Here is a 14204-nt window from a genome sequence, read left to right on the forward strand (position 1 = left end):
GGATCTATTTCTTGAAGAAATTCATGATAATCACAATTCCCCTTAACCCTAGGCTATGAATTGAAGTTAGTTGGGATAGTGATGATGTGATTGAGTTCATTATTGTGTTATTTACTATTTTGTGATGATATTATACCTATTATTGGTTTGAATTGGATGGTTGATGGTAAAACCTCGAGGATGGCTTGTGAAGAAAATTGGGGTAAGTCTTATGATCTCAATCCTTTACTTCAATTATGATTACTTGTGTCTACTAATGACGTTGTATTGAACTATACCTTATTATAAGATTGCTTAGGGTTTGTATTATGTTGAATTGGAGTGTATTGAATTTTGAATTATATGTTTTTGTCAAAGATGTAATGATATAAGGATCGTGATGATATACATATGTGCCTTATCATAATGTGATTATGTGAATGTGATAATCTCATATTTGTGAATTATAATGAAAGGACAGTACTCATACAATCCCTATTGATCTATGATGATGATTATATAACGTATATACTCTATGACCTAAATTAAGCTATGATGATTAATAAAGTCTTAATGACATTTCAAAGGGGACACTAGCTTAGCACCGAGTGATCTTGTTGGTGGAGGGTAGCGCCTACCCAAAGAGGGAGGTAGGGTTCACCATGGCTCTCATGGGATTGATTGACCCATAGTCCAAAAAGAGCATACAGTTATGTTTCCATGACAAATTTCAAGCTCCATAAACTATGTAGCTACCCTAGGAACACTTGCTAGTGGATCCATCTAGATGTTATGTTCATGCTTGGTACTACTTTGGCCGGTAGACCACCTTCTATCTGCGTACGGTTTTACAACACCGAATTCCAAACATAACTCTTGTGGTCTATGTCCGGTAAGGAAAGTATTCTCAAAAGTAAAATGAAGTAATGAAGTAAACACTAACTAGCGTGATTTAAGAGGTTTGACTTAGCCTAGGTAGGGGTATGGGACTCTACCTATGTCTTGCACTAGTTTTCCTTGAGGGAAGACTTAAGAGGATGTTCCTATGTTTATATGATCTTATAAAGTGAATATTATGTATATGTTGACTTTACATGGTATTGATCCTATATGGTCTTAGTTTTACTTATGAACATGTTGTTGGTATATATTGCTTAAGTATGAGAAGGATTACTCTTGACGCTATCTTATCTGAAGTTAGGCTTTGCTTATGGTTCTTTATTTGGGTTACTTGATTAAGTAGGGTTATGGGTCTTTACTTGGTCATTGCACTCTAGACTTAATTATGGGTTGTGGGTACGGGTCTTGATTATGTTATGATAATATGAACTCTTATATTTATTGACTTGACTATACTTGATGATGTTGATTTTGTGTTTTATATCGCCTTGACTTAAGAGTTATGTGTTCAATGGTTTATATGGGTTCTTTGATGCGCATAAGGCTTTTCAAAGTAAATTAGTATGTTTTGAACAAATGTCTTTTTAGCATGATTCAGTTTTTTTATGTTCATATATTCATACTTTGTACAAGTGTGTACTAACCCATATTTTATGTTTACTACAAAATGTAGGGTCTCTCCGTTGAGCATAAGAAGGCCTTTGAAGACTACTTGTATATTATGAAAGTGTTCGGTAGTTCCTCACCTTTCGAGGATGATGCCACTAGCAAGCTATTGATGTTGTTCTAGTTATAAGACTTCTAGTTCGTTCCCTTTCATTTGGAGACAATTGTTATATAAACCTATATGATGCTCTTTGATGTAATAAAGTATGGGTTAAGCCCAAATTGTTGTATTCATTTTAGATGGTTCTAGGTTGATACATTTTATAGACTTCCTATGAGATTATGTTCCTATATTATGTATGTGAAATAAAAGTAGAAGCCTATGTAGTGCTTCCTAACGCGAGGAGTCTAATTAAACTCAAATATATATGTATATATATATATATATATATATATATATATATATATATATATATATTATATGTAAGTGAGAGGTCTATGTGAACCTCAATGTAGAAGAAAATAAAAAGTTTTATATTTTCTACATTTTAACATATGAATGTAATGATGTAAGCTAAGAGACTAGTCTTAGTCTTCGATGAGGACGATGACATCGGTTACGTCTAGGGGGTGTCCTAAGGATGTGACTAAGTTTGTATTAGAGCATGAGGCTGAATATTCTTAAGATGGATGTCTCATTGAACCACGTCTATGTAGGTTTTTATTCATAATTGTGAAGCGCTCCACAATTATAAGTAAGAAACTACATGATGATTAGGAAATTCTCATTTTCTTGGAAATCCAATGTCGTGCCTCTAGAGTCTACTTTATCTGTTCTTTCACCTAAACCTTATATTGTGGTTGTAAGTATGAATACTTGAAGGGCATACACACGAAGACTTGATGAAGATATTGCTAATGTGGGAGTTTCTTTCCGTGGCAATCAACATCCTTCTCTTGAAGAAATTACTAATGATGATCAAGCTCCATTCTTCTCGAATAGGGACACAAGGGCAGCCTTTCTACAAATGGTCCAAGGCATTACTACTCAAGCACAAGCCGCCACTACACAAGCTCAAGACATGATGAACCAGTTAATAGGGAGGTGGTACCTCGAGGAAACCAATATGTTTGCATCATGGCTTCTCGTTCGAGGTATTTCACAAGGATGAATCCCCCTACTTTATATGGTTCCAAAGTGGAGCAAGACCCCCAAGAGTTCATTTGATGAAGTCTACAAAATCCACTATGCTGTGGGGTTGACTACTAGTGAGAAGGCTGAGTTAGCCACGTACCAACTCAAGGACGTGGCCAGAACATTGTATGTCGAATGGAGAGACCATAGGACTTTAAGGGGTTGTCCAGGTACATGGGAGATTTTCAAGAAGGCTTTCATTGATAGGTTTTTTCCAAGGGAAAAGAGGTAAACTTAGGTGGAATAATTCATCAACCTTCATCAAGGAGGTATGAGTTTGCTTGACTACTCATTAAAATTTTTTAAGTTGTCAAACTATGCTCCTTTTTTGGTTTCCGACCCAAGGGATGAGATGAGCCACTTTATGATGGGAGTGTCGGATGACTTGAAAGAAGAATGTCGTTCGTCTATGCTACATGATAATATGATAATTTCTTGTCCCATGGTTCATGCTCAACAAGTGGAGGAGACAAGGCTTAAGAGGATGAGTAGAGATGCCAATAGGGCAAAGTCATTTGATGGTGGTTCTTCAATGGGTCAGCTTGATATCCAAGACAAGCCTAGATTTAAAAAGAGGTTTTTAGATAAGGTTCCTTCCAAGTTCCCTAAGTCTCATGATGATAGAGTGTCTAACCGTAAGACTAAAAAGCGAAGGGGTACTAGTTCATCAAATAAGATGACAAGTTGTGGAGAGTGTTGCATGAAGCATTATGGTGATTATCTTATTGGGACGAACAATTTCTTTAGTTTTGGTAATATTGGACACAAGGTGAAGGATTTCCCAAACTTTAAGTGTCAAAACAAAGCTAGTGGTTAAGCCCAAGCAAGTGGTTTGAATGTGGATCCTCCAAAGAAGAATCTCTTTTATGCACTCTGCTCTAGGCGTGAGCAAGAGACTTCGCCCGATGTGGTGACCGGTATGTTAAAAGTTTTCTGTATTGATGTATATGCTTTACTTGATCCCGATGCTACTTTATCATTCGTTACTCCTTTAGTAGCTAAAAAGTTTAATATTTTGCCTGATATATTGAATGAACCTTTTATGGTGTCTACCTCGGTGGGTGAGTCGGTTGATGCTAAGATAGTATATAGAAATTGTCCTATAATATTTCCCAGTAATGTTACTGATGTTGAATTAGTAGAACTTGATATGGTTGATTTTGATGTAATTTTGGGGATGGATTGGTTGCATGCTTGTTTCCCTTCCATAGATTGTAGAACAAGGGTGGTGAAATTTAACTTTCCTAATAAACCCGTCTTAAAGTGGAAGGGGGTAAATTCCATTCCTAGAGGTCCTATTGTTTTGTGTTAAAAGATTATATGATGATCTCTAAAGGGTGTTTATACCATAGAGTAAGAGGTAAAGATTCAAACTCCAAAATTCCTCCCATTGAGTTTGTTCCTGTAGTAAGGGAATTTCCGGAGGTCTTCCCTAATGATCTTCCCGGTATTTCTCCCGAATGGTTAATTAAATTTTTGATCAACTTATTACCGGATACAAATCCCATTTAAATTCCTACTTATCGGATGAGTCTAGATGAATGGAAAGAGTTTAGAGGTCAACTTAGAGATTGACTAGACCAGGGTTTCATTCGGCCTAGTATTTCCCCATGGGGTGCTCCGATATAGTTTGTGAAGAAGAAGGATGGGTCCCTTAGTATGTATATCAATTACCGTCAACTCAATAAAGTCACAATCAAGAACAATAGCCTCTCCCTCAGATTGATAATTTATTGGATCAACTCCAAGGTGTGACTTACTTTTCAAAGATTAACTTGAGATCGGAACTATCACAAACTTAGAGTGAGAGGTGAAGATATTCCCAAGATGGTTTTTCGAATTAGATATTGTCATTGTGAGTTCCTAGTCATTTCGTTTGGATTGATTAATGCCTCAACAACATTTATGGATCTCATGAATAGGGCTATCTCGTTGAATTTGTGATTGTCTTTGTTGATGATACATTGGTGTATTCGAAGAGTGAGGGTAATCAATGAGGCATTTAAGGGTTGTTTGCAAATCCTTAAGAAGTATCAACTACTTTATAAGTATAGCAAGGGTGAATATTTGGTTGAGGTAGGTAGCATTTTTTGGTCATATTATCTCTATGAGGGGTTTGAGGTTGATCCAAGGAAGACCAAAGAGGTGAAATTTTGCCTAGACCTTTGGCTCCTACGGACATTAGGTGTTTCGTAGGCCTAGACGGTTATTATAAAAGGTTTGTCTATGTTTTTGCATCTATTGTTTCCCCTTTGACAACCTTGACTCAAAAGTACGTAAAATTTGAGTGGTTGGAAGCATGTAAGAGAAGCTTCCAAGTGTTGAAGGATAGGCTTACCTCCGCTTTGGTGTTGACTTTACCTGAGGGAACAAAGGTCTTCGTGGTTTATTGTGATGCATCTCGAGTTGGGTTAGGGTGTGTTCTTATGCAGCATGGCAATGTCATAACCTATGCTTCTAGGAAACTTAGGATTCATGAAAAGAATTATCCGACTCATGACCTTTAGTTAGCGGCGGTGGTATTTTCCATAAAAATATGGAGGAATTATCTCTATGGGGTTCATGTTGATGTGTATATGAACCATAAAAGTCTTCAATATGTATTCACTCAAAAGGAGTTGAATCTCTGTCGAAGAAGATGGTTAGAGTTGTTCAAAGACTATGACATGAGTGTTCTCTATCCCCACGTCAAGGCTAAAGTGGTAGAAGACGCTCTAAGTCGTTTCTCCATAGGAAGTGTGTCCCATGTGAAAGAATCCAAAAGAAACCTGGTGAAATATGTTCATAGGATGGATCATTTATGTGTTAAATTGGAAGATTCTCCTAATAGTGGTGTTGTGGTACATCATAACTTCGAGTCATATGTGGTGATTGAGGTGAAGTCCAAGCAATACCTTGATCCACTATTGATGGATTTGAAAGAATCGGTTCTTCGAAAGATAGCTGAGTAATTATCCCAACGGGGTATGATATTCTTAGGTATCAAGGTATATCGTGTGTGCCCAATGTCGATGATTTGAGAAATTGGATTCTTGAGGAAGCTCATGAAGCCGGGTACTCTATTTATCCGGGTTCTACAAAAATGTATCATGATAACATAAAAGTGTTTTGGTGGGATGACTTAAAAAGGAACATTGCAAAATTTGTTCCAAAGTGTCCAAATTTCCAACAAGTGAAAGGCGAGCAACAAAAGTCAGGTGGTCTACTACAAGAAATCAAGTTCCTACTTGGATGTGGGAAGATGTTAGTTGGGTTGCCTCACACTAGAAGGAAATATGATTCTATATGGGTGGTCATAGATAGATTGACAAAGTCTACTGATTTCATTCTCGTTAAGTTCAGTTATTCGGTGGAAGATTATGAAATAATCTATATTGATAAGATAGTGATTCTTCATGGGTTTCCTTTGTCCATCATATCTGATAGAGGTACTCTATTTGCATCTATGTTTTGGAGGTCATTTCAAAGAGGTTTATGTACTCAAGTTACGTAAATGACCTCCAAAGGATTGTTTGGTAATTTGTGTTAATCGATGGAATTTCATGTAGATCATTTCCTTTCCCCAAATTCCCTATATCTTGGATCTTGCTTATGAATTGATGGGAATTAAAGAATGTAGTAAGTGTTAGACTTGTTTCATCTATTCTAATTCATTCATGGAGTGCCTCGGGTAGTGTATTGTTGGGATTGGATCTATTTCTTGAAGAATTTATGATCAACACTATTTCCCTTAACCCAAGGTTATGAATTGAAGTTAATGAGTTAGTGATGCAATTGAGTTTATTATTGTGTTAATTACTATTAGTGATGATAATACACTAATTATTGGGTTGAATTGGATTGTTGATAGTAAAACCTTGATGATGGATTGTGAAGGAGAATGGAATAAATCTTGTGATCTCAATCCTTTACTTCAATTAAGATTACTTCCGTTTTAGATGAAGTAGTATTGAAGTATACCTTATCATAAGATTGCTTAGGGTTTGTATGTTGTTCAATTTGAATGCCTTGAGTTATGATTTGTGAGTTGTTGGCTAAGATATAATGAAATAAGGATGGTGATGATATACCTATGTGCGTTATCATAATGTCACGACCCAATTTCTCGAGCCATAAAGGCACCTACTATAACCCATCAGTAGGTAAGCCAAACCACAACCCAGAACCACACATACTGGGTGTGAGGGTAGAAGAAACTAAACAAGACTAAGAAAAAATACTATAACAACATAAGCAAACCAAAACATAAATACAATAAAGGATCCCTCCCAGATTCTGGAAGTCACTAATACAGAGCTACCAACAAAACGAGTACAAGTCCCAACAGTGGACCACCGAAACTAGAGTGTCTCGAAAAGTAAAAGACAAGTCTTTATATAAACATATGGAGACTAAAATAGTACAAAACGTTGTATGCTCACCCCTGTCTCCAGACCAGAAATTCCCCAAACTCGATCAACGCTGACTACCAGTGCTCGGACCTGCATCACGAAAATAGATGCAGAGCGTAGCATGAGTACCGAAAAAATAGGTACCCAGTAGGCATCATAGGCCGACTGAACTAGAAAAGTAAAGCACTATGAAAAGACGGAATCACAAAACTAGAGGCCAAGAACAGAAGGCTAAGTAACACAATAATGCACATGAGTGTATAAAAATCTAACTAAATTAATATAAATAAGCTAACTACACCTAACTGGACCCACCATAAGCCCAGAAGGTACACTCGTGCACAAGTTTAAATAAAAACCCTAACGGGCCCCCATAAGCCCGACGAGTACACAAAATAACTATAACTTAAGGAGAATAAAACTCGAGGACAAAGAACACCGAACCAAAAAGTAAAATCTGACGGTACGGAGGTAGGGCCTTGAACAGGACACTCACCAGAATTACACAAGTACCCAATTGCAAAATATAAGTAACTGAGGCCGGACCTCTAACCGGATGCTCTACATACTTGAGGCCGGACCTCTAACCGGATGCTCTACATAAGTATGTGGATGTTCGAGGCCGGACCTTAAATCCGGATACCCAACAAAGATGTCGATATAGCTGCTGAAAGAGTCTTTATCTATCCATAATCATATAAACTCGTGGAACACCATCCAGACTTAGCTAATCAATGTAAGTCATTAAAGATTAATCGAACTCAACTTTGAATCACGGAGCGGAAATCATTGTCACTGACGTAACTCAAGAATCCGTAACATCGAAGAAATAAAAGTAACTATCCCTAGAGAAAGCTCATCGTCTTTCTAAATACCCAACTATCAGACTCAAGTCTGCTACATCAGTCTACAAGGATTTAAGCCGGCCGAGCGACGTCGGGGCTAAACTAAGTCCTACCGACTTTGAATCATGCATTTCTAAGGAAAACCCTAGTCAAACCTAAACTAAGGCCCAACATACTTCTGACAACCAGTATTCAAACATACAAATAATTCATATAGCAAAGAAGGTCAATTAATAACAATAAACATGCTCACAGTTACCCGATAATTCTCAGAAAAAGGGCGAAAATATGATTCTTAACACCTATGGATGATCCAATAACTACCCAACCCAAATTCCAACTAATCAACATGCATTCACATGTTCGAGTTCAATCTAAGAAGAGAAACCATAGCTACGCAGATCACGCGCGCTCCAAAATTCACTCCCCAGATCTTTTACTTTCTAAAAGGCCACGAAACGTTGATACACTATCAGAAATAGAGTCACAAAGTTATTACATTCATTTAAACACTAAAATCGCAAGAAACGGAGACGGGTCAATTTCACAGTCAAAATGGAAAAAGTGGGATCCGCGTTGAGAAATCCCAAATTAATTCCAAATAAAAGTCCTAAATAACTCTCAAAACTTGTAAAACAGAATGGAGCACAATTCAGGACTCAAAATAGTCCCAACATGAACATGCAACAAAAGAACCCAAATTCTAAGCTAAAAATCAGCAACTATGGCAGCAGCTACTTACAAGATTTTACCAAAAATGAAGCTCCAACAGCCAAAACCAACCATACCACGACGATCCTCACGAAAAATCCCACAATATAGGCTCTTGAATCACTTGATTTGGACCTAAAATGGCCAAGAAATCACCTTCTAAAATTTCCCAAAACTTGTGCTCGAAAATGAGCTATGACAGCAGTTAAAACCCAAAATTTACCTCAAATAGGGTCCCCAAATCAGATTCCAAGCTCACTAATGCGTTGCCCTCAAAAAATCTCACAACTTAGCCTTTTGAATCACGCAATTTGGAGTTGTATAGCTCAAGATATCAAGATTCCAAAGTAAGACACAAAGCTGAAAGTTGGGTTTTTATAGGGGCTGCATCAGATTAAGCTTTGCCTACTTTCTTTAAAGTCTCCGACGGGTGCTCGGAATACGTTTGGAACCTGATAAAAATAAAATAGATATGCTACCCTACCAAAGTCGACATTCCAGACTCAAAGGCACAGTCGAAATTTTCATCAGAGGTCATCTCGACAAAATGTGGGTCCCACTTCCATTGGCCATTATAAGTCAAAAACCACAAAAGGGCTCGGAAAAATATAAAAACCCCAAAGAAGGGTCAAACTAGACCAAACTCGACATTCCGGAGCTAACCAAGCTGACGGAGTTCTCATCCGAGCGCGTTTACTCAGAATGTTGACTAAAGTCGAACTTAGCCTTTAAACTTAAAGTTAAAACGCCTAATCCCACCAACTCACACTGAAAACTTTGGGAGTCATGTCGACAATGCTACTAGAATAAAATGACCCTTACGGGACTGATGGAATCGTCAGAATTTGATTATGATGTCATCTTCTTGAAGTTTTGATCGAAAATGATCGTTCAAGGTTCATAAGCTCCAAAAATACTAAAAATCACACAATAACCAAACGAATGACCAGGTGACCGATCTGTCAGTAACAGCAAGTCATAAAAGACTTGGAATTGCTATAGGTATTCTCTAAACAATGTACAGAAGATAAAACACTAAAAATGACAATAAGGGTCATTACAATATCCACTACTAAAAAGAACTTTTGTCCGCGAAAGTAAGGGTCAAGAAGTACCTGAAGGCTCAAACAAGCCGGGAAACTGCTCTCGCATCTCCTGCTCGATCTCCCAGGTAGCCTCCTCGACTGAACGATGTCTCCAACCGACATTAACAATAGGAATGGCTCTCAAGCGCAATTTCCTCACATCTCTGGCTAGGGTGGCAACTGGCTCTTCTACAAATGTCAAATGATCATCCAACTCAATTGCATCATACTGGAGCACATGGGACTCATCAGGAATATATCGGCGTAGCATCGAGACATGGAAAACTGGATGGATGGCTGAAAATGCTGGAGGTAGGGCCAACTCATAAGCAACCTCCCCAACTGTCCGAAGTATCTCAAAAGGCCCAATATACCTGGGGCTAAGCTTACCCCGTCTCCCAAATCTCATCACACCCTTCATGGGCGGCACACGGAGAAATACCCGATCACCAACAGAGAATCTTAAAGGTCGACGCCTCCGATTCGCATAACTCTGGTGCCTACTCTGAGCTATCCTGAGTCTATCCTGAATCACTCTCACCTGATCCAAAGCCTCCTGAATCAAATCTGTACCTTGCGGCCTAGGCTTTGTAGACTCGAACCAGCCCACTGGAGTGCGACAACGCCTACCATGGCCTCAAACGAGGCGATCTCAATGCTAGAATGGTAGCTGTTGTTATATGCAAATTCCGCCAAAGGCAAGAACTGGTCCCATTGACCACCAAACTCCAAAACACAAGCCCGTAGCATGTCCTCAAGGACCTGAATAGTGCGCTCTGACTGACCATCAGTCTGCGGGTGGAAAGCTGTGCTCAGGTCAACCCGGGTGCCCAACTCATCCTGAAAGGTCCTCCAAAAGCAAGACGTGAACTGAGAACCCCGATCTGATATAATAGAAACTGGCACCCCATGAAGTCGAACCACCTCTCGAATGTAGATACGAGCAAACCTCTCGACACTAAATGAAGATTGAACGGGAAGGAAATGTGCTGACTTGGTCAATCGATCAACGATGACCCAAATACTATCAAATCCTCTAGAAGTCCTTGGTAGACCAGCCACAAAATCCATAGTAATGCGATCCCATTCCACTACGGAATGGGTAATCCCTGAAATTCACCACCAGGCCTCAAATGCTCAGCCTTTACCTGCAGGCAGCACAAGCAACGAGAAACAAAGTCAGCAATATCTCGTCTCATGCCACTCCACCAGTAATGTTGTCTCAAATCATGATACATCTTCGCTGTACCCGGATGGATAGAATATCTAGACTCATGAGCCTCCGAAAGTATCAACTGTATCAAATATCCAACTCTCGGGACACAAATGCGACCAGCGAATCTCAACACTCCATCAGGATCTATGGTAGCCTGATCACCATTACCCGCTAACACTCGATCTCTAAGGGACCCCAGGGCCTTATCCTCAAATGACAACCACGGATCCTATCATACAAAGATGACTGAACTCCCATATAAGCCAAGACGCGTCTAGAATTTGATATATCTAATCGAACCATGCTATTGGCTAAAAATTGAATGTCCAAAGCCAAGGGTCTTTCACCTGCAGATAAGAAGGCTAGACTACCCATACTCACCGCCTTTCGGCTCAAGGCGTCTGCTACCACGTTCGCCTTGCCCGGATGATAGAGAATGGAAAGATCATAATCCTTCAGGAGCTCAATCCAACGACGCTGCCTCGAATTAAGGTCCCTCTGGCTCATGATGTACTGAAGACTCTTGTGGTCAGTATAGATCTCACATCGAACTCCATACAAGTAGTGCCTCCAAATCTTAAGTGCGAAAACTACCTCTGCCAACTCCAAGTCATGGGTGGGGTAGTTGCGCTCATGGACCTTAAGCTGCCTCGACGCATACGCAATAACCCGGCCCTGCTGCATCAATACACAACCCACACCAACACCACACGCATCACAATAAATCGTGAAACCCTCACCCTCAATCGGAAGAGTCAATATAGAAGCGCTAGTAAGCAACTCCTTGAGCTTCAGAAAGCTCATCTCACACTCCTCCGACCACACAAAGGGAATATCCTGGCGAGTCAACCGAGTCAAAGGAGTTGCAATAGTAGAAAAGCCCTCAACAAAACGCCTGTAGTAACTCGCTAACCTGACAAAGCTACGAACCTCAGTAACAGAAGTGGGTCTGTCCCAATCACGAATAGCTTCAATCTTCGTCGGATCTACCCTAATACCCTCCTTGGACACCACGTGCCCCAAGAATGCTACAGACGCAAGCCAAAACTCGCACTTTGAGAACTTGGCATAAAGCTGCTGATCTCTCAAAGTCTGGAGCACTATCCTCAAATGCTGCTCATGCCTACTCCGGCTCCGCGAATATACCAATAAGTCATCAATGAAGATGATAACAAATGAATCAAGGTGTGGCCTGAACACACTTGTCATCAAGTCCATAAAGGCGGCTGGGGCATTAGTCAACCCAAAAGACATCACAAGGAAATCATAATGGCCGTAACAAGTCCTAAATGCAGTCTTAGGGATGTCTGCTGCTCTAATCCTTAGCTAATGGTATCCGGACCTCAAATCAATCTTAGAAAATACGACGGAACACTGAAGCTGATCAAACAAATCATCTATACGAGGCATAGGGTAACAGTTCTTCACCGTCACCTTGTTCAGCTGTCTGTAGTCAATGCACATCCTCAAAGTCCCATCCTTCTTTTTCACAAACAGAACAGGAGCACCCTAAGGTGACACACTCGGACGAATGAACCCCTTTTCTAAAGGGTCCTTTAACTAAACACTGAGCTCTCTGAGCTCTGCAGGAGCCATCCGATAAGGCGGAATAGAAATAGGACGAGTGCCAGGCTCCAAATCTATTGCAAAATCAATGTCACGCTCTGGGGGTAGGCCAGGTAGATCTGTAGGGAACACATCTGCATACTCTCTAACCACAGGAACTGAGTCAACTGAAGGGCCCTCCCTACGCACATCTCTGATGTGGGCCAAATACGCTAAACACCCAGAAGCAACCAACCGCCTAGCTCGAATAAAAGATATTATCCCCGTCGGTGTGTGACTATAAGCAGCCTGCCACAATACCGGGAAATCACCAGGCATAGATAAGGTAACAGTCTTGGCATAGCAGTCCAAGACCACATGATATGGGGATAACCAGTCCATGCCCAAAATCACATCAAAATCAATCATATCTAGCATAATAAGATCAGCTCTAGTATCATAACCCTGGATAGTCACTAAGCAAGATCGCAATACTTGATCCACTACTAAGAACTCACCTATCGGGGTCGAAACATTATCCGGCTCTGCCTAAGACTCGGACCTCATACCCAATCGGGGAGCAAAATAAATAGATACATACGAGAATGTGGACCCTGGATCAAATAATACTGTAGCAGGCTGATGGCACAAGAAGAGCGTACCTGAGATGACATCGTCAGATGCCTCAACTGTCGCCCTTGTCAGGGCAGCGTAGAAATGACCCTGAGCACCTCTACGTGGTGCACCCGGTCTACCACCTGACCTGCCTCCTCGAGCTCCACCCCTGGTACCCTGTCGACTCTCTCGACGGTCCTGAATTTGACCACCTCCTCTAGCCGAAGAAGACACGGCTAAGACTGGTTTAGAAGTAGGCGGAGCTGGTACAATCACCCCCCGACCTCGCCGGGGGCATTCTCTAGACCAATGGTCAACAGCACCACAATCGTAACACCCCGAAGTTGAACGCCCTGTAGTAACCCGACCGCGGCATAGAGGAAAAGAATCTGATCTCCTCGAATTCTGTCCTGTACTAGGACCACTCTGCTGATATTGACCTCCCTCAGAAACAGGTAATGCCGCCTGAACAGGCCAACTGGTCTGACCCTAATGGAACCTCTGACGTGGCCTATCATATGAGTCCCTCCCCCTAGTCTGCGACTCGCTATAGCTGCCCTGGTAGCATGCGCTCTTATCGCTGCCCCCTTGGGCCTCACGATGAATATGCTCCATGGATCGTGCATGATCAACCACATCAAGAAAAGAACGGCCAGCTGAAACCATATGCTCTGTGTCAACCCTCAAACGGTATCGCAACCCACGTACAAAACAACGAACTCTCTCTCCCTCTATGGGCAGGATCATAGTAGCATGGCGAGACAACTCATGGAACCTCGCCTCATACTCTAAAACGGTCATAGATCCCTGCTCCAATCTAGAGAAATGATCACGAAGCCTGTCTCTGACGCTCTGTGGCATAATTCGGGCCAAGACAGCCTCTGAGAACTCACTCCAAGATATAGGAGAAGATCCAACTGACCTAGACTCTCGATACGTGCGCCACCACTACCTGGCTGGCCCACGGAACTGATGAGCGGTAAAGTCAGCTCCTCTCGACTCCAAAAGGCCTAATGAATGTAACTGCTCCTGGAAAGTGAGCTCGAACTCGTGAGCGTCCTCTCTAATCGCCCCTGAGAATATAGGCAGTGCCAACCTCTGAAATACCCCAAGCAT

At 40.9% G+C, this 14204-nt stretch overlaps 1 protein-coding gene across 1 annotated transcript; it reads right to left on the reverse strand.

Annotated features, from left to right (window-relative positions):
* Positions 1 to 12488: 12488 nt before the first annotated feature.
* On the reverse strand, positions 12489 to 13949 carry LOC138338790 (uncharacterized). The gene is made up of 3 exons (XM_069289877.1): positions 13659 to 13949; positions 13075 to 13553; positions 12489 to 12924 (listed from the first exon to the last, which is right to left on the reverse strand). Exons 1-3 carry the CDS (start codon positions 13947 to 13949, stop codon positions 12489 to 12491), a joined length of 1206 nt encoding a protein of 401 aa, XP_069145978.1.
* Positions 13950 to 14204: the final 255 nt, after the last annotated feature.

Source organism: Solanum lycopersicum, chromosome 10, assembly GCF_036512215.1.
Source record: "Solanum lycopersicum chromosome 10, SLM_r2.1".
Taxonomy (NCBI): domain Eukaryota; kingdom Viridiplantae; phylum Streptophyta; class Magnoliopsida; order Solanales; family Solanaceae; genus Solanum; species Solanum lycopersicum.

What these genes read in the sequence shown, in the direction of transcription:
- LOC138338790 (XM_069289877.1), bottom strand. Translation starts at nt 13,949, where the DNA reads ATGCCACAGAGCGTCAGAGACAGGCTTCGTGATCATTTCTCTAGATTG. An exon ending in AAGGGGGCAGCGATAAGAGC is followed by an intron (nt 13,554 to 13,658) that starts GCATGCTACCAG and finishes TGGCCTGTTCAG; the next exon opens with GCGGCATTACCTGTTTCTGA. An exon ending in GATCCAGGGTCCACATTCTC is followed by an intron (nt 12,925 to 13,074) that starts GTATGTATCTAT and finishes TTATGATACTAG; the next exon opens with AGCTGATCTTATTATGCTAG.